Below are 19,968 nucleotides of genomic sequence, written 5' to 3' on the forward strand. Positions count from 1 at the left end.
TTCACAGACTTACGTGTGTGTTTGTGTGTGTGTGTGTGAGAGAGAGAGAGAGACAGAGAGGGAGAGAGAGAGCACGGGGTGAGAAAGGTAGGCAGGGATAAGGTGATAGAGAGTAAATAAGAATCTACCTGATGTCTATCTGTATGAAACAGAAGCCATTAAAACAGAGAAAGCTGATAAAACAGAGCAACTAGAGTGATAGTAAAGTTGTTTTTATTTCATAAATATACATATATATATATCTAAAACAGGAAAGTTAGTAAATCGCTGTGGAGCCGAAAACCAGAGTAATGAACTCACACCCTTAGATAAAATTTTTTAAAATAAATTTGAAAACATCAAACAAATAAAATCCAGCTCTCGAAAAGCAATGAACACAGATCGAATAGAATAACATGCAGTCTTATTTTCTTATCCTATTGTGCCAAAAAAAATCCCTCACCCATCACTCTTACTTTGAAAATAAACATTTTACTAATACAATAATATACTCAAGAAAGGCAGATCTGAACTATCAGTGGGAACACGCAGCTCTGCGTCTTCAGTAGTGTATCTGTTTCAAAAGCAATAAGAGGTTTTTGACGCGCTCGGCACGCCAGCGAGGAGACTGGTGCAGCGGCAGCTCGAAGAAGGAGAAAGTGAAGCTCCGAGAGAAACTGAGGTCAGTGACGGGGTGAAGCGGTGGGAGACGGGGGGCACGAGGAAGCCGACACTGAGGCAACACCCTCCGCCTCAACTGCAAATCTTTAGCTGCTCCACCTGTGCAGAAAGATGTTCTGGTTAGGGCAGGGACAGTAGTGATATAATATGAAATATTATATATCACAATAGCATCAACAGAAGATACATGTTAAATGGGTCTGATTAACTGATAATTGATGCCTCTGTTCCTCTTCTTACAGTGTAACTCAAAGCTAGGTTATCATGATTTTTGGCTGCGTTCACTCTATTTATGTGCTTTGTGTAATGTAACAAGTGTTTTCTGTAAGACACACAATGTAGCACTAAAGTTATCATAGTTAATCACAAGGAAACTAGAGGTAATAATTAATGTGTTACATGTGGTAACACTGGGTGTGTAGTTACCACACAAAGATTCATTTAGCATTAATAATTAATCATTAAAATCATCTGTCTGCTGCCAAACGTAAATTAGTTAGGTGACTTTTTCTTGGTATTGTACTGCATAGTTACAATATACTAATGTGTATGTGTGATCTTATTTTAATTCTTTTTAAATTTTACAGGCTCCATTAAATTAACTATCAGCTATTAAGTATCAATCACTACCAAGTGTTCCTGCAGGGACCTTATGTGTGTAGCTGGACTCATTAAAGTAATATTGTCCTCTGGTTTTGTTCGGTAATGGCTGTCCCTTTTTGCAGTCGTACCTGCGCTGTTTTGCATGACTGCCACAGGTGGAGATGGAATTTGAGAGTTAAAACTTGAGCCTGAGCTGTCTTCGTCTTCTTCCTGTCTCCTGCCATGATATGGGGTAGCTGACGGTATTTGCTCGGGAACAGGAGAGGCTGGGGGTGGAGGTGGAGAGGGTCGTGGAGTAAGTATTTTGGGAATTGAGTTAAAGGAGGACTCAGATAGAGCCAGCCCTCCCCAAGGAGTCATGGTGGCATCTGAGAGGAGGATGGAGGAGGGTCCTGGATGAGGGTGAGTGTCAGAGGAGAAAGAAGTCTTCTGCTGCCTGTTACGCTTTCTGCGACTGGACTGGTGGGGGTGCCGGAGACCTGGAGAGGAGGGGGTTGGCTTGGCTGTAAACAAAAATAGTGGAGATGGTAAGAGGTAAACTTTTTTTTGTCAATAAACTTTTTTCTAGTTGGAACTGATGCACAAACAAGAACTGATTTGATTTCCCTAATATCATTTTTCATAACTTTCATATTTTGATGAAGTCTATCCCGATGTTTATCGCTGACGTCACCGTGATTTGTTGGAAAAAAGTATGGAAAGTCTCATCTTGAAAACTTATTTCTTAAATGCTGAAATCCTCATTGTCCAATACTTCGAACATCATGACATAAAAATGGAAAGTACTAAGTAAACAAGGTGAGCAAGTGAACATTTTCAGTGCAGGTTAAAGAGTCCCAGAAGCAAAATCCTCATTTAATCAATCAATCAATCAATCAATCAATCAATCAATCAATCAATCAATCAATCAATCAGTGTAGTCAGTGCTGACCAGTGTAACCAGAATATTGTCATGTGATGAAAACCTTCAGTACATGTCTATAAAGAGTTTACACAATTTGAGTTGGATTTATGTTACATGAAAGTTTCTGCTTGTATGATTTCATCACTTTTATCATTTTTGCTTCTGGAGAGCTTGAGCTGTCAAAAGGGAAACTCTGCCACAGAAATAACCACATTACACAAAATAAAACACTCATTAATTATAATAGCTGTGATTTAGATCATTTTGTCTAACTCTTCAGTAATATAGTCCTTGAATCTCATTGATTACCTGTTGATTTAGTCCCAGATGAACCAATGGAAGGCAGGCGGTCAGGTGACATTACCAGTCCAGGAGCCTGAGAGCAAATATACATTTTCTTTAATCTTTGTAGCTGTAGGGATCACACTATATCTATCTGCAAGGCAGTCCACTTTTAGAGAAAGAAACAGTTGCTGGATGGAATTCCCTTCATTCCCTTCCATACTTTTGGATTTGGGTTAAGACAAAAGATAAACATTGTTAAGACTAATAGACATGTTGACACCAAATGTATTCAGGACTGTGCAAAGCTCTCCTCCCAGCCCTCATTTCTTTATATTTGTTAGGGAATTAAGAAGGATTTGCAGTGATTTGTTGAAATGTGCAAACATAAATGTAAATACACACTACAAGACAAAAACTGTTTGTACGATTCTAATAAGGATGAAAGTCAATATTTTGTATGACCACGTTTATTCTTCAGTACAGCCTCTCTTAGGCTTTATTCTAATCTATTTAAGCAGTCTCCAGGTACACGTGGCCAGGCTTTTTGAAGGACATTCAAAGCTCTTCTTTGGACGCTGGCTGCTTTTTGTTCTGTTTTCTGTCAAGATGATCCCACACTGCTTCAGTAATGTTGAAGTCCAACATGACAGAAGCTCTACCAGGTTTTACAGATAGCTGTAGAGACTCACTGTTGTACATGTTGATGATGATTTGAACCAAAACTTTCAAACTGAGAGTCATTCCTAAAGCCTGTTGTGACTGATTTTAAGTCCAATTCTTGTGTAATTTGCCATATGTCAGCCTTTTCTCCCTGTTTCCCTTCTTATGAATGGCTTCTCGACAGCCACCCTTCACTGAGACCCTGCGCTGGCCCTTCAGTGAACAGTAGATGGATCAGCTGAAGGGCCAGATGCATCTCTCAAGTTTTGTGTCAGGTATTTGCTGGATTTTTACCCCCTATTTCTAGGGGACATGACTTTCACATACTGTTTGTCTGCTGTAGCTTTTTTTCTTCCTTAGGCCTGTCATTACTTCTGTCATCCTTTACTTGTCCACTTCCTTCAAATGAAGGAAAAAGCACCGAATCACAAAAACATTTTTCTTAAAGATGCTTAAAGAGCCCAGGGTATTTGAGAGAAAAGCCCAACAATCAAATGAGTCCCTAAAAGCAAGCACTTTGTAAATGTGAGAAAGAAAAACAGGTTTAACGACATCTTGCATTGATATATAAATAGGTGGGAAATAAAAAGAAGTGAGAGAAGAAGAAATAGTCAAGTGTAGCAATCTGAGCCTACAGGATCATAATTAAGGAATGGTTCAGGGTCACCTGCCCTAACTATAAGCTCGTTTTTAGCTTATAGCAAGGGCAGGTGAGCTGTATATAAGCTGTAGTGTCTGGCTTAAAATTAAGGCAGACAGTTTAATTTATATCCAACACACACACATCTAACCGTGTTATCTTTGACTAAAGAAATATGAAAAATGATGCGCTTCTGTCACAGGCTGCTAGTAACAAAGTGCCTAAAGACAGAACAAATTTACAAGTATGTGTTAGCTGGCTTGGAAGGGAAAAATATAAAGTAATCATTACTTTTGCATGGTACTGTACACAGATAATATTTTAGTATTACCCATTAAAGTTGAGGAACAAACAGGGAAAACAAGTAAATAAACAATCAAAACAGTACAAACATCAATAAGTAATGGCTCAACATCAGAAACAGTGATGAAAAGCCAGGAGAGAGAGTGTGTACCTCTCTGATAGATGTAAAATACTCCTCCTTCCTGCAATCAGCCAGACGCTGACACAGGGTCAGTGGGTTAGAAGACTCAGGGGCAATTTCTCAACTCACACTTCCCCACAACAGTCTGTGAAGATCTCTGAAACTGGATTTTTATCAATTATTTCCACTCTCCTGCTTGGAATCCACAGGCGAAAAACTAAACAAACAAAAAGATTTTCATAAAATAAATTTAAAACATTTCAATAGTTTTTTTTTTTTACCCCTGTATTATCCTATAATCCTGCCTCTCTCGCTCCTCAAACAACAAAAACCAGCAGCAAGAAGCCCCCCACCACCTTCACCATGCAGGCACTCATGCGCTCGCTTACCCTAGCCCCTCATCTTTTCTTCCTTCCTAACTGACAGTTGTGGTCACAAAGAGAGCTATGGGAAATGGTGCAAGAAGCTGTCTTCCCCATTCTCTTTCAGGTCCCTCTTCTCCAACACCCTCCCTCTCTTTTACTCACCGTTTCCTCCTTCCTCTCTCTTCCTTCTTCTTTCATTGTGAGTGGCAGGCAGTGAGATGGGAGGTCAACAGAAAGCAATATGAGACAAGACTGAAATATTAAAATATTCATGGACACCTGCAGTCGGCCCCTCCATGTGCCCCGACCTGCACACAGCCGTCCAAGTGTGTACGCATCCAGATATGTGCACACACTGGAATCTAATTTAGCTAATGTCAGTAATCCCAGCGTTTACCATGTGTCAAGTAACCAGTAATCATCACAGAGTCCTGTTTCCATTACTTCTGAGGACATTACACGGACTTGCCATAATTTATTGGAAGTCTAATAATAAACCAGGAATTCACCTTTAAATGTAGTAATCTAATAATAATATTAGGAGGACTTGCTTTTCACCCTCCCCCTGTCCCCACATGTGACTGACTTTATAATGTCCCCACAACATCAGGAATACAAGCAAACACACACACACACACACACAGTACAAGTGGGCACTTCATCTGTGTACGTAGTTAAATTCCAAGCAGGTGACAGTGAATCAACACACACTTAAGCACACACTCTTTTGTACTTTTTGACATTTAACATGCCTGAGGTGAATATTCTCTTTGGCATCTTCCACAGCTACATTTGCATGCCACACACACACACACACACACACACACACACAGTTGCATATCAACGTGCCACTTAAGCAGTATTAGCATCTCATCTCAAAGCACTACATTTGCATTTTATAAACAAATACACAAATGTACAAGTATAGGCGGGAGTAGTTATATAAATCCTCGCTTACAGCCAATGACACACAGCACGCTGACACTATGAACTGACTCAAACTACAATTACTTTTTTAAACCCTCATGGTTTCTGCGTGACAAAGTGGGAGCCTCTGCTGCAGATTAGTCAGGTCTCAGAGGAGATTCCTGAGACTTCTAATCTCAAATAATTGGTCCTGTGACAATTATTTTGACAGTTTGCATTTTTATGTCAAGCTTTAAGCCCATCACAATGTTAGACAGACACATTTTGGGAACATAAAGCAATCTGAATTGAAGTACCTTGCTTGAGGACGAATCTTGGGAGTAGGTGACGTGAGGTGATAGCCTAGATTTACACTACAAATTTCTGTTTTGAGGTTTTTACTGTGTGGAGAAATGAAGTCCCAAGACTCTCTTCATCTAAAAACAAAAAGGCCTTTATTTCCTGGCTGGATGAGATGCACCATACTGTATTAAAAATAACTCCAGTCACTTCAGCCATCTTTGTGCAGCTTGGTACTATTCCCTAAAGTAGGCCACAGATGCCACAAACACATCAGAGATGGTTTTTAATGTTCTTTGTGCAGCGAATGCTCTTTCTTGATATAAAGCAAATGCTTTCGGTGTTTTCTTAAAGGAAATGACAGAAAAGAAATAGCTGCTCACATCTACGAAATTAATAAATGGTTTGCTTTTTAAATTATCTGAAATCAGTTAAGACAGATTAAAGAACATTTTTAATCTTACATTTAATTACAGTGGGAATAAATATGTTTTTATCATTTTCATGTAACAAAAAAATAAAGAAACAAAAACTGGAGGACAAATACTTTAAACAATTACCAGAAACATACATTTACATCAAAGTATACAGCTGCAATTAAGACAGGTAATTGAGAAATAATTAAAAAAATGTCTCTTTGTGAAGTTTTTATAAAAGTATCTTTAATCTTTTTATTCAGAATCATTTTTCTTGGAGAGTCACTTTAATTCGCTCGTCCAGCTTTCCCTTTTCTCCGTTTTTCTCTGCATCCATCTCCGTATTCCTGACTCGTAGTAGCTGGAAGCCCTGACCGCAGACGAGCGCCCATCGCTCCCTCAGACCTGTCTCAGGCTTTACTGCACTCGCTGGCTTACCTACGCAGTCATTCTCTGGTTGATTTCTTGGACTTGTGGCTGTCTCTTCTTTCTCACCAGTAGTCTTACTAAATGGGTCACCTGTCTCGCTCTCTACCTCAACAGGTTCTTTACCGCTTTTCTCATCAGCTGTTTCTTTATCCCTCTTGAGCCTCCCAGCAGTTTCCTGCTCAGACTCAAATCCTATCTTCACTTTCTGATTTCCTTCCTCACTTTCCCAGACTGCGAGCCCAGCAGCATCAGCAACGTGGGAGCACAGTGCCCCACAGTGGCTGATACTGTTACTGCAGACCTTCCAAAGGCAAACCCTCTGATCTGAGGAAGTGGAGACCAAGAGGTCTGGTCTCAGGACCTTCAGTGCTGTTAAAGGGGCAGCATGGGCCAGCGGGATGTGGCATTGGGAGTGGAGATGAATCTGAAGCCTGTCTGGACACTGGAGCTGCGTTTGTAGGAGAGGCTGAGACTCAGAAATCTGAGAAAACTCTACTTGGCTCCCGATTTTCCCACCTTCTGAGTGCTGCACCCTGATTGTGGACACAGTCAGCTGTCCATCATCTCCTCCGCTAGCAACAGTTACCAGGCAACTACCCTGTTGTTGTCCTGGTTTTTCTGCCCAAACAGCCAATGAGTTGATCCCACTCTGGTGGGCGGGAACATCGAGGCAGGGGACTGGTGATGTTGCAGCACCGCTCGAATTATCCGTTGATGAGGACAAAGAGTCGGTCAAATTCCACACTGCGATTTTCCCATCAGTCGCAGCGCTGAACAGCAGCTTATGCCTGCAAGAGAGACACACAGTTATAGATATAAAACTAAGTGTTAAAAAAAAGAACTACTTTCTTCATGCTTTCCTAAATACTGTACATCTGTAGTATTAATATCCCAGCAGCTTTTTAAAAAATATTTCACTTTAAGTCTAAAAAGATTAAACAGCAAAAGCAGTGGTCTGGTTCTGTAAAGCATGATATAACACCCCAGGAAAAAAGATGAACAATCACAGTCATAACCTGTTGCCTTTGTCATCCTCCAGGCTGCAGGTGGCGACACTGAGTACACAGCGCTGATGGTAAAATGTTTCCCACAGCAAATCAATTTGACCTTTTGCTTCATTGACAGAGAACAGTCTGGAAAAAACAGTAACGGAGGTGAGGAAACAGTGAGAAGAGCATTAAAGGAGAACATTAGAAATTATAGCAGCACACAGGGTTCATGTACATGATTACCAAAACAGTTCCTTTAATTTTCCACTCGACTTTTAATCACCGTATTTTCTTTTAATTATCTGAATATACATGAAAAATAAGAATAAAAATCTATGCTAAAACTTACCACAGTATAACTTGACTAAATTCAATACCAGGCTATATGTGAATACAAAATAAACATACGAGTAAGATGTTTACAGAATAATATGTTAAACTCCAAAAACTCCATTGTTCAGCCCAAATAAACAAGTGTCAGGGAGGAAGGGATTTTGGACTATAACTAGGTAAAGATTCATAATGCTGGTTATTATACTGATGTTCTGGCCACATAAGATCTTGCAGGATCAACGCATATTTCCCTACACATATGTTAATGTCTGTGACTGCATGGTACATATGTTGGATGACATTGTTTCAGCAATCAGTCGACAGACAGGCAAATTGAGCAAAAATACTTGGAAATACAAAAGCTGATGATTGCAGCTCATTATTGCCACAATACACAATCAGACACACATAAATGAAATGTAAAGCCTTTGATTCTGTTATATTCATCATTATGGTTATTATAATCACCAGTACCATCACCCCAGTACTGAATATAATACTTTTTGAGAGCATCAACTCAATGGGAAGACGCTCTGATTTTCTCTTTTCTGCTTCAATGAAAATTCCAGCTGTCTGAACCCTTGCTGTGATGAATACCAACCTGACAGCCCCGTCACTGCAGGACAGAGCCACAAGGACACGGTTTACTTCTTCATCCACCACTGTCGCAGACATGTATCTGAAAACACGCAGACAAGAGCTGTAATCAGAGGTGCATTTTTTTTTACATGCAAAAAACAAAAACACTGAAGTTATATTCAGCTAAAAAAACAAAAACAGCAGATTTTCTTTGAATGCAGATTTTTTGTGAGGAAGAGGAAATATATGCAGAGAACAAATAACAGGAGGTCAGAGGCTATTTAAACACTAACTTTAAAAAACTTGCCTTGTTTCCGGGTCCATTTTCACCATCTTGTGTCTGTTGCGCCTCCTCTCCCACTCTTTGTCCAAACGGTGACTGGCTACCTGGATCACCTGACAGGAAGGAGCCAGTCTCTGCCCGTCCCAAACAATTAACAGCCGGTAAACTTGGATTTGAGCCCGCCCACCGGCTGACACAAGCAGAGCAGAGAGAGGCTTTGACTGGCTTTCACTCCCTCCCTCTGGGCGAACAATCGCAGTCACCGTGCGGATGCTTGAGATGTGGTCGGTAATAACTGAAAGAACTTTAATATTGCCAGAAAAGGGATGTACAGCCAGGACACTCAGGCTAGTGTCCTCTCCACCTGTCACTACTAACTCCCAGTGATTTGCCTGATTCCCGTTCCCAAAGTCTGTTATCCTCCCCAGCCTGCATACACACCCAATTCCTCTTCCATGGACTCCATCTTTCAATCCTGTTCCTCCAGCCCTTCCTGTCTTCCCATCCCAACCCATTGCTTCCCCAGGGGGCTGTGAAGCCAGGACAGCCCCCTGCTTGATAAACACCAAAGCTCCATATCCGAGCCAAATCCCTTTGTGGGATGGCCACAGACTCCAAGAGCGGTGCCCCCCACCACAAGGCACTGCTAACAGTCTCTCCTGCCTCACCGGATCCCAAACAACAAAATGGACTGCATGAAAGCCGACAATTACAAATCTGGCTTCCCTGCCTTCTTTCTCTACTTCTCTGAAGCGCTCTTCTTCTGCCTCCTCCCCTTTAACCTCCACCTGTTCTGTCAATTGGTGTTCTTTGTTATACAGCTCTTCAGATTCCTGTGTGACCTCTTCCTCCTCCTTCTCCTCCAATTCTTTTTCAGGTTCAAGAATTAAAATCCTCTCCAGCCACTCCATTCCTTTGCAGGCGCGCTGGACCCTGAGAACCTCCAGCTGAAGCATTTCTTCATTCTTTTCACTTTTTTCCGCAGCGTTATCTTGTCTACTTTCTTCAAGATTCTTTGGTGATGATGGACGCACTCTGAAAACTCTAACACAGCCGTCCCTGCCAGTGCTGTAGAACAAGCCTTGGTACTCATACACTGAGGTTACACCTTGTTTCCCGTGCACCCCAAACAGACAGCTCAGAGGATGCAGCAACAGGTCATGCATCTCTTTGCTTTCTTCATTCTCCATCTTGCCTTTCCCCTCTGCCTCAGACCCGCTTTCCTCATTATCACCTTGTTTACCATCTGTCAGTAATTCTTCATTTGTGTCCTCACCATCTCCTTTTCTTTGCTTTGAGTTTTCTCTTTCCTGAAACAGAAGCAGGGATCCTCTCCTGTCTCCACACACCCAAAGCACCTCCCTTGACCTGCACTGGAGGCGCACTGCAGCTGTAAGCCAGCGCTTAGCGCACGAGGGGAGGAGGAAAGAAGGTAGAGCAGTGATGCTGAGAGCTAAAGAACAGGTTTCACTGAATTTTGTCTCTACACACCAGCGATAGACACGTCCTTCAGCACCTGAAGCTAACAAATACGCACACTCTTTTCCCTTGTGCCAAATAAGAGTATGGATCTTCCCTGATCCACATGTAAGCAGAATTCCAGACTGAGGATGAGACATGGGAAAGATCTGTAAGCACCCACTGAGGTTTCCCACAGCACACAAATCAACTTTGGTTGTCGACTCCTTCACAGTGATAGTTATCGTTTCCATCACACAGTAGGACTGGAACTCTGGAGTCCCATTCCACACTACTTCCCACTTCCCAACATTATACTGGTAAACTACTCCTTTGTCAGTGCAAACTACAGGCTTACACTGACTCCAGCTTGTACTGCCATCCTCTTCTCCTGCTAAGCAAACAACTTTAGGCAGGCCTTGACCAGGAAATTTCAGGTCAGTCAGTTTCTCTGTCACTGCCTCCTCCTCTAGACACACCTTCTTCTCATTGCCCTCCACTCGCCACAACCTTACCCCTCCATCCGCCCCTCCTGTAGCCACCCAGCTCGCTTCCTCTCCCTCACTGACTGCCAGTGCACGAACACCCCCTGCTCGGTGTCCCTTCAACGTGCGAACCACCTTCCCGCTTCCAGCCCAGTCCCAGACTAAACAGGTCCCATCTTCCCCAGCGCTGAAGATATTCCCTGATGAGAGATGGACTGAGAACACCCTGGCCTGATGTCCATATAGGATCCTTAAACAAACTGGGTTCAAGTCCCCACATTTCCCTTCAGGCCCACCTAAAGTGCCAACACCCCACACCCGTACACTGCGGTCATCAGAGGCTGAAGCTAAATATCCTTTCTCCTGGAGGTAAGAGATACTGAAGATGACCCCAGTGTGGCCCAGTAGACGCCTTTCAATTGGAGCCTTGTTTTCAGGATTGCTACTTTTGTCTCCTCCTCCGGGCTTCCAGAGAACCAGCTGATTGAACACAGTCCCTCCAACTATGACAGTATCCACCCAGGATTCATGAACCAGAAGAAGAGCAGAGTACAGCAAACAGCCCTCCAGACAGGTACGCTGCACCAGGGCATTTCCTTTTGCGACATCCAAGAGAAGAGCACTATTATGAGCAAGAGCCACACACAGCAGTGGCTGTTTGTCTTCAGAGAGCCAGCGGACATCCAGAGCCCAGTCCTGTAGCTCCATGAGGGGGCCCAGGACCTCCAGGCGAAGTTGCTCCCCATCCTCCACGCGGAACCTTACAAGCCTCACAGCTTTGCCTCCAAATACTGCAAGGTCACAGACATTTGGCTCTGTAGTGCTCAGTGCTGGTGAATAAGAGCAAAAAAATTATGTATATTAAAAATGTTTTAAAATTGAAAAATTAGAGCAAAAATAGCTAGAGGCTTTACGTGAATAAAAAGTTTAAATACGCAATAAATAATTGTTTATAATTTAACTTTTATCATTGCTGAGAATCCATTCTTGGTTCCAGACTTGCTTCTCTTTCACTTTCTTATCGCTTTGTAAATAATTTTCTCTATATATTAACATATACTAAAAACAATCAAACAAAAAAAGACAAAAAAACCCCCCCAAAAAGCATCAGCTCATACTAACCGGCACTCCGTGATGGCACAGCTTCCCACCTTCTGGGTCTTATTCCATGAATCCGGTAATGATGGAGAACGCTCAAAGAGGCACAGGCTTTAGGGCGAGGCTTGAGTCTGTACACCGACAAGACCGGACCCTCACCTGCCACAAAAGAAAAGTTGTGCGTGTTTGTCTGTGTTTGTATTGTGCAGTACTTAACAAAATTTGGAACTCTAAAGTTCAAGCCAACCATTACAGCAACCAGAGTTACAAAGAGAACGTGGCACAGATACAAAATGAAGAAGTTCTGAATAAGTTAAAGTTTAACAATAAAGAACTCGTAACAAAAATGCAGTTAATATAGAAGCACTGTGGATAAAGCACAGCAGTGCATCACAAGAATAACCACTTGCTTATCTTGTATGTTGAACACTAACCTTTAATTAGAAATGCATCCTGAAGGAACTCCAAAGCTGTAACTGGAGCAACCAGGGCCACCGTCTCCATCACTTAATGATTAACTGCGGTCACCAAAGGCACATGACAGGGATACGGTGGGATACAGACAGATGACCCGCTGTGGCGACCCCTAAAGAGAGCAGCCGAAAAAATAAGACCGTTATGAATGGAAGATATGCAGTTTTAACTTACAAATCACAAATCGTACTTTAAAGAATGCTGAGACTCCGGGTAGTGCAGTCTGCTGTTGTATTTACTAACGTCCAATGCTGAGTGAGCATTACCCTTATGATTAGCAAAACAAGCTAACAGAAGGAGTTCTTCTCGTCTTATTTGGAAAGGAATAAGATATCCAACGGCAGAAAACTTTAACAGGTAAACAATAATATCGCGGCGTGCCTACTTACACACGCTCCCAATGCAGGAAAGTGTTCAGAAACGTTATAAGATCATTATTAACGTCCACCAAAAGGCAGTCTGGTACCCATGTGTTTCTGTACAGACGTTCTTGCCGGGTTTCAACCAATCAAGCTGGACTACCGGCATTCTCAACGCTGATTGGCTAGTAGGAGGTTAATCGTATTTTTATTGGTGAACTCTGTGCACGTGAGGGACAGCCTTCTATGTTATGCTGCGTTTAAGGATGTTCGCTCAAACTCAGTCAGTAGCCCTAGTCGCAGGCATTTATCTTAAAATATCAGGATACCTACTAAGAAGTTTCAAAGCGCTTATACTTCCACTTCGTTATACAAAAAGCCATTATTATCATTTTAATTCCACAGCTGCACCTGTAGTGATGAGATTCAGGCACTCTGACTCTACTGCGTTGCCTACTTCAGTGGGATTTGGGGTACATAACTGGAAAGTCATGTTAATTATCTCAGCGTTTAAATTATAACGTTTTCACGATATTTTGTAACCTAATGCCAAAAGATTCGTGCGCCACAGCGTAATTGTGTCTTCAAATCCTCGGAGAACACGTGAACGCATCACGAGGCAGTATATAATGTAAGAGGTTGCTCCAGGCTGGGAGGTAGCGGTCCAGCTAACTTTTAGAGCTAACTATGCCTGGCAAATGTAAATTCCAAGATTCCTGGCTCGCAAAGGATGTTTACAAGGACTGGCTGGTTAAGGACGTCCAGGACATTCATTTTGCCCGATGCAGGGCCTGTTGCAAATCAATCAAACTTCAGACGATGGGCGAGGCTGCTCTTACCAGCCACGCAGGGGGAGCTGGCCACAAAGCAGCGGTCCGCAAGCTGCTGGAAGGTGGGTCACTTCCAGTTTTTCAGACTGGAGAACATTTTGAAAGGAATGACAGAATTCACGAGATCTTTGTGTGATAACTGCTTCATCGCTGTTTGTTCAGATGGTTTAATCGTGATGTGGTGTTATCGTTGGTGTGTGTGCGTTTGGCTACACCAGTCTAGACAGGAGTGTAAAAACATCTGTCCCAGGACGAGCGGTCATCAGGACATCACCGAGCACAGCTGTACAGTTTATGCAATTTCAGAGTTGCTTTAAATGGTGTCTGTTATGTCTTTGATTTAAGGTTTTATATCCCGTGTCATTATAGCCTAAAAACAACAGCAAGGACCAGCAGCCAGCATCCAGAGTCCGCTGAAGTAATAAGACTTCCTCCTGGGATAGCAACTATGTTTCCATTATTATTAAATTATGGATCATTAATACATTTTTAGAATACAATGAATATAAGGTGCATTAGTTTGGTCTACTGCGTAGCTCAAGGGGTTAAGCAATGGATTTAATTAAGATAATTTAAAGGTTTATGTTTGTTTTTCCGGGTTTCTTTTTCTTTTAAAGCTCTTTAGCATTATAGATTTTTTTTTAATTAAATGAAAAATTATTATTATTGTTGTTGTTATGTCTTTGATGTAACCTGAGAGCACAGGCATGAAAACTTGAACTGTGTTTAACATTGAGAGGTGGGAATCATCAGACACACCACGATATGATATTATTGGGATTTTTCATATTTTCCAATATGATGTTAGCCTTCATGTTCTATAGGAATATAACTAAATTACAACCAGGCAGCAGCCTGTTGATTCAAGTCCCCTCGAGTCATGCTCACTGATACAGACTCATTCAGACTGATGGTCACATGTTGGTGATCTGTCTGCCTTCACAAATTAGACAACAGTTATTTTGCAAACCTTCAGATTCGACAGTCAGTCTGAGAGTGATTGCAGTCGGTCCAAGTCAGACTGCGACTTTTTGCAGAAAGGTTGCCTCCTGTTATTCAACCTGTGAAAAGTAATTTTTTTTGTGTGTGTGTGTGTGTGTGTGTGTGTGTGTGTGTGTAGATTTAAGAAGGTTGTTGTCCTATTTTTACTCATGTGACTGAGCCATGAGCTTGCTTTGAATTAGGAGGTAGCTTTGTCAAGAAAAGTGTGTTGGATGGTTTTGGGGTCAGAGTTGATTTCGTGTAAGTTTGCTCTGCTAACGTTGTCTCTGCATGGTGATACATGAGATCAGCCCTCTCATTCGTAGTATTCCCAGAGTACAGCTCTATGTATCAGCTACTTGTACTCTGGTCCTAAAGAACAGGAAGGCTGTTGAGCACAGATGTAGTAATTACATGTGAACTTCTTTCTGTGTATACAGCAGCACATATATGATTTTCAGTTAATTGCTGCTTTTTTTTTAGAAGCACGTTGCATGTAACTGCAACATTATTTGCAGTTGAAAACGGTGATAAATCACAATATGTTATTGCAATATTCAGAATTATGAGTAAAATGTTAAATCACAATAATATCAAGTCACAAGTGAAGTATTGTAATAATATTGTATCACTCTGTTTACAGAGCGATTAAAAGGACTGTGCTCATTTTATGACTGTCCCGCTTTTTCATGATACTGATCATCTACACCAAGAAATGGTCAGTTAACCCAACAGTTACTAAAAGTGTCTTACAGTATAATGAAGTCAGCCTGGGAGTTGGTTGAATAACCCCTGTTTTTAATGTTAAAGTGGATGCGTTTTAGATTTTTCACTTGATTCCATTTAGTGAACTCTACCTGGCAACAGTTTACTGACAGCACTTACTTTGTGGACTTTTATTTTCTAGGTTTGCTTTGCAGACGCTCTGATATAATTTCTGCTTTTATTGATGGGCATCATGATTGTGTAAGGTGCTTTGTGATGATGTTGTGCTTGTGTCCACCAGAGGGAGGCGCTCTTTGTTCATTTTTCTGATAGACCTATACCTGCAGTCCCTCCCTGTTTTTTCTCATTATCCTTTTTTTTCTTTTTTTTTTCTTATTATCAGGCAGTTTGATGATCACAGGACAGGTGAATGGCAGCGTGAATCAGGTAATTACTTTTAAAGTTTTGGTTTCATTTTATTTAAGAGGTAAACCTGGAGCTGCTCGTGACACCTTAGATTCAGACAGAAACATTAATCCTAGAAACACCAAATGGCTCGCCTCCTTCTTAGGCAGAGGACAGCAAGGAGCAAGTGGCCATCTGCCTCCAGCGTGACGCCTTGGACAGAATAACAGGCAACGACTGGTCAGATCTGCACCACAGCCCCTCTACAAACTCAGCCTCCCACAATGCAGAGCTACAGGATGTGGCATTCCCTGCTGCCTACTTCACAGCACCAGGTACCAACAAATAACACCCCGCAAGCTGCTTGAGCATGTGTTGCTTGGAAACCCTTGAGCAGGGAACTTTCTGTGGGCAAATAGTGGGATATTCTACTATTAACTTGATTAATACTCCACTCTTAATTAAGAAACAATAACCTTGAGCTGAAGGAGATAATTGGCTCAGTTAACATTACTAAGGGTGAGGAGGAAAGGGCGTAATTATACACAGACTTCAATAAGTTACAGCTGTTTTGCTGCAGAGATGGCTTTAGTGTTGAATGCTCATTAGAAGATTGTGAATGGGAAGAAGCAGCCCATGTGACCAACCTAAATAAATTACTGTCATTAAGAAGATTGATAGCCCAATTAATAGAGTTCAAGGAATAGTCTCCAAAATAGCAGGGGTATGCTGTTTGGAGTGCCTGTTTACAGTGTGTACCATGGTGTTACACACTCACTGTGCATCATAAATATGAGACTAAATAGCTGTTTAGTTCATTCCTCTGCTTTTCCTCTAATTTATCTCCGAGGCTCCCATTTGTGGCTGAAATTGAATGTTTTGACAACCTACAGTACTGTGCAAAAATCTTGAGCCACTCATCATTTCTTTATATTTTTTGAGGAGAATGGGAAATATGTGCAGCGATTTATTAAAATACGCAAACCTAAATGTAATATTTGAGGCAAAAAGTAGAGTACATACAGTTGTGACGAGCTTGAAAGTCATTGTTTGGTGTGACCAAACACAGCCTGAACTCTCATAGGCGAGCTAGTCTTCAGGAATAGTTCTCCAGGTTATGTTTTCCTATCCAGCTATGTTTTCACTGTTTGTGTGTGTGTTTCATGCTGACAGTCTTTCCTGTTGGTATTGCGTGTAGTACAGTACTTTTCTGCATTCATAATTTCATAAATAGAGGCAAAAGTGATCGGGATGGATCCAGAAAAAGCATTCAGGTCAGTAAATTAGAATTTTTCTTTACAGAGTTCTAAATAGATTTTCATTCGATGATACAGTTATTGAATTTACCCAGATACTGTATGACAATCTCACACATGGATATTTAAATCATCAGCTTACACCTGTGGCTGTACTGCAAACGCATGTTCAAGTCTGTTTTCATTTACCCACTTTATTAAGACACTTTTCTAATTAATTCATAGCATTTCCCATCTAAGCCCTGTGACACATATTATATCGAACACAAACTATAACTTGCTGTATTTATTTAGTTTAGCTTTCTTTACCTGTGACAAGGTATACCTTTGGTGAGCCAACTCGGGCTTTTTGAGTCTAATAGTAAGCACAGCTGTGCCTGCATCAGATCGCAAAGCGGCTCGCAAGAAGGAAAAACTTTTATCCTAAATAAATCTGAGGATTTTCAAAATATAGTCCAGGCTAAAACTGTGTAAGACAATAGCTTTATCAGCTTTGCTGTTCTGGCATTAAGGCACAGGTAGATCTGACTGGAATGAAGTTGTTTTGTTTTTTAAAATTAAAACTGCAGCTCCAGGTGTTAAACAGCCTTGAAAGCAAGAAAAGTGAATCTAAAGTTGCCTTGCAAACCTCAGATTGTGCTTTGTAGTACAGACCACAGTGAAGTTTTTTAACTTTGACCTCTCAGGCACCTCCAGGCTCAGCAGCCAGCATCTCCAACCATCAGGCAGCAAGACGGAAGACGCCGGGCGCCGCCCAGCTCAGCACGACTCCATAGACCTGTCCAGACTGGAGCACCAGCAGAGATCGGAGGCTCTGGAGCAGCAGCAGCAGATGAAGATCCTGGAGTGGGAGAATAGGATGAAGGTGCTGGCGTGGGAGCAGGAGCTGGTGAGGGAGAAGAGGAGAGCAGCCCGGCAGAAGGAGAAGGCCTTCAGGATGAAGAAGGCCTACTACAAGGCCAAACTAAAGAGGATGGGCGAGGACTTGCCGCCATCTTCCTCCAGTAGTGGCGACGAAGCGGAGAAAACGTCTGACCCGACTGGCTGATGCGCTCAAATGTTTCTATTTTTCCGAGTGTCATTCTTGTATTGTTTTGTGTATACGCCATGACACTACTTCTTTTTTCTTTTTTTTTACACGTTGCTGCTGAACAGTTTCACATTGAGCAACAATTGTTGTAATCACGGCAGCCAATCCCTCTGCAATGTGAGTTCCATCGTAATAGAGAAACATTTTAAGCATATTTTTTTTTTTTTTTTGAACTAATCTTTAAAAACTACACAACAGCACGGATAACTGTAAGGTCACTTTATACTCCTTGTTGAAATGGTTTGTAATGACAACCCTGTTTTATGTGTCATCTATCACAATCTAGCCCCAGGATTGAAAAAATCCATTTTCATTGATCGTCTTAATGCTGCATTTTTTATTTTTATTTTTTTAAAGGTCAAAGCTCGTTCGGGGTTATTTTAAAAGAAGGATGTGCGCAGATGACACGTACACGGGACGGAATGACATTCCTAAAAGGACAATCTTTTAACAGACTTTTGTAGTGCATGCTTTAACTTTGTTTTTGATATGTAAGTAAACAAATATGTAAGTGAATAAATAAGTGGGAGAAACAGGTACCACACTGATGTATGTGCACACCTGTGATTGTTGTGCATCTTCTCAAAATGAGAGGTCTGTAATATTTAGTTGTAAGACAGCATATAGAGGAAAGTATTGGGTCACACCACTTACCTACAAATACATGGACAGAAGGTCAGGTTGCCTTGTGTCCACATTCTTTTGGCCATTTTTTAAGTTCTCTGCTGGGACTGTGGTGGTGGGAGGGGGTCCACCACCACAGTGCTGTAAAAAACTCTTTGAGGGTATCCGCAGCAAAATAATTAGGCGCACTCAGCGATCGTGAAAAACACCAAAAGAGGCCATTATCTTTTTGATGAATGCTGTTAAGGCCCCCGGTACAGTTCAGACACTTAGAGAATAGATGAAAAATGCAACGCTTTGAAAAATGGCTGCTTTCCCTCTGCTTTATGCCAGCTGACACTCAGGAGAGAGCGGTATTGATCTTCACAGCCAACTTTTGGCAGGAAGCATATTTCCAAAAAATGTCCATTCCCCCCCTTCGGGTCCCAACGTTTTAGATCAAATATTTTTAGCTTTACTACTGCACATCAGTGCCTAATGAACCTGGCTGTGACCAACCGGTAAGATTAATAATCTAATAAGAGCACTGATGAGTCTTTGCTTCAGCCCTGCACAGGTTAAAATCTTAAGATTTATGCATGCGCCGCTGATCCCCGCCGTCTCCTGAGCTGAACGTCTCAATGTGGCAGCTGAACATCTCCGCCCTCCTCTGATGTCTCTGAATGTGACAGAATACTTTGAGAGTCAACGCAAGTCAGGGAGAGAAGCCTTCTAGAGAAAAACGTGTCCCCCTGTCACAGGATCTTTCCTCCGCTCACTTTTTCTACACCTGAAAATGTCTTTTGGCATGAATATGAAACAGCAAACCTCTTTGTGTCTCCCAGACAATAATCAGAAAGAACACAGAGCCTTGTAGGAATAAGTCATTTTTTTTCTTTTTTAATGTCCAACATTTCTCTTGTTTCCGCGGTAACAGGGGAACAGCTGTTTCCATCCAGACGGCAAGATAGAAGGCATCCAATAATGAAAACACAAGCTAACAAATACAACTTCCCGTCATCTCTCCACCTCTCTCCGTTCCTTTCCTTTTGTCTCTAATCCTCTTTTTTGTTGTTGTTGGTTTTTGTTTGTTTGTCTGCCCGGATTGGTCCGAACTACTGTTAAACCTGTAGTTAAAAGTCCTCTGTTATTTCAGCACATTAAGTGGATAGATTACCAGTTAAGATTAGACAACAGATCCAGTTTGAATACTGACTAAACTCTTCAGATTTGAATTCCAGGTGTAAGTTCAGATTCCTCTTTTCTTGCCTTTCATCTGTGGATTTGTAGCCGTGAGAGTCAGATGACAGGAAATGTTACATATGACAACAAGAACATTTGCACACACGCACACACACACACGCGCGCTTCCTCAACATCCTCTCATTCAAATGGCGAAAATAAGTAACCAATACAGTGTCAATAAATTATCAATAAATAAAGTAAAT

General features: G+C 41.6%; 3 protein-coding genes across 5 annotated transcripts; 1 reads left to right on the forward strand and 2 right to left on the reverse strand.

The window, feature by feature from the left end:
• Positions 1 to 54: 54 nt before the first annotated feature.
• Positions 55 to 4,697, reverse strand: LOC102077770 (AF4/FMR2 family member 1). Its single transcript, XM_019349870.2, has 4 exons — positions 4,207 to 4,697; positions 2,477 to 2,543; positions 1,392 to 1,766; positions 55 to 759 (listed from the first exon to the last, which is right to left on the reverse strand). The coding sequence occupies exons 2-4, from the start codon at positions 2,526 to 2,528 to the stop codon at positions 542 to 544; spliced, it is 645 nt and encodes a 214-aa protein (XP_019205415.1). The 5' UTR covers positions 2,529 to 2,543; positions 4,207 to 4,697; the 3' UTR covers positions 55 to 541.
• Positions 4,698 to 5,885: 1,188 nt separating this feature from the next.
• wdr6 (WD repeat domain 6) lies at positions 5,886 to 12,831 on the reverse strand. Of its 3 annotated transcripts, none has more exons than XM_005478363.4 (7): positions 12,681 to 12,831; positions 12,252 to 12,403; positions 11,842 to 11,976; positions 8,801 to 11,549; positions 8,516 to 8,593; positions 7,609 to 7,725; positions 5,886 to 7,380 (listed from the first exon to the last, which is right to left on the reverse strand). In XM_005478363.4, the coding sequence occupies exons 2-7, from the start codon at positions 12,319 to 12,321 to the stop codon at positions 6,429 to 6,431; spliced, it is 4,101 nt and encodes a 1,366-aa protein (XP_005478420.1). In that variant the 5' UTR covers positions 12,322 to 12,403; positions 12,681 to 12,831; the 3' UTR covers positions 5,886 to 6,428. The 3 variants fall into 3 exon arrangements, with proteins under 3 accessions (XP_005478420.1, XP_019205409.1, XP_005478421.1); XM_019349864.2 differs by lacking the exon at positions 12,681 to 12,831 and adding an exon at positions 12,558 to 12,672; XM_005478364.4 differs by lacking the exon at positions 12,681 to 12,831 and adding an exon at positions 12,482 to 12,649.
• Positions 12,832 to 13,136: 305 nt separating this feature from the next.
• fsbp (fibrinogen silencer binding protein) lies at positions 13,137 to 19,711 on the forward strand. Its single transcript, XM_005478366.4, has 4 exons — positions 13,137 to 13,542; positions 15,570 to 15,613; positions 15,738 to 15,906; positions 17,514 to 19,711. Exons 1-4 carry the CDS (start codon positions 13,338 to 13,340, stop codon positions 17,873 to 17,875), a joined length of 780 nt encoding a protein of 259 aa, XP_005478423.1. The 5' UTR covers positions 13,137 to 13,337; the 3' UTR covers positions 17,876 to 19,711.
• The last annotated feature ends 257 nt before the right edge of the window (positions 19,712 to 19,968 follow it).

The sequence above is a fragment of the Oreochromis niloticus genome, linkage group LG20 (assembly GCF_001858045.2).
Source record: "Oreochromis niloticus isolate F11D_XX linkage group LG20, O_niloticus_UMD_NMBU, whole genome shotgun sequence".
In the NCBI taxonomy this organism is placed as follows: domain Eukaryota; kingdom Metazoa; phylum Chordata; class Actinopteri; order Cichliformes; family Cichlidae; genus Oreochromis; species Oreochromis niloticus.

Coding starts and splice junctions, on each gene's coding strand:
- LOC102077770 (XM_019349870.2), bottom strand. CDS start 2,528: ATGTCACCTGACCGCCTGCCTTCCATTGGTTCATCTGGGACTAAATCA. Junction 1,767..2,476: donor ATCTGGGACTAAATCAACAG/GTAATCAATGAG, acceptor TTTTGTTTACAG/CCAAGCCAACCCCCTCCTCT. Junction 760..1,391: donor AGTCATGCAAAACAGCGCAG/GTACGACTGCAA, acceptor CTTTCTGCACAG/GTGGAGCAGCTAAAGATTTG.
- wdr6 (XM_005478363.4), bottom strand. CDS start 12,321: ATGGAGACGGTGGCCCTGGTTGCTCCAGTTACAGCTTTGGAGTTCCTT. Junction 11,977..12,251: donor GGATGCATTTCTAATTAAAG/GTTAGTGTTCAA, acceptor CTTTTGTGGCAG/GTGAGGGTCCGGTCTTGTCG. Junction 8,594..8,800: donor AAAATGGACCCGGAAACAAG/GCAAGTTTTTTA, acceptor GCGTGTTTTCAG/ATACATGTCTGCGACAGTGG.
- fsbp (XM_005478366.4), top strand. CDS start 13,338: ATGCCTGGCAAATGTAAATTCCAAGATTCCTGGCTCGCAAAGGATGTT. Junction 13,543..15,569: donor GGTCCGCAAGCTGCTGGAAG/GTGGGTCACTTC, acceptor TCTTATTATCAG/GCAGTTTGATGATCACAGGA. Junction 15,907..17,513: donor TGCCTACTTCACAGCACCAG/GTACCAACAAAT, acceptor TTGACCTCTCAG/GCACCTCCAGGCTCAGCAGC.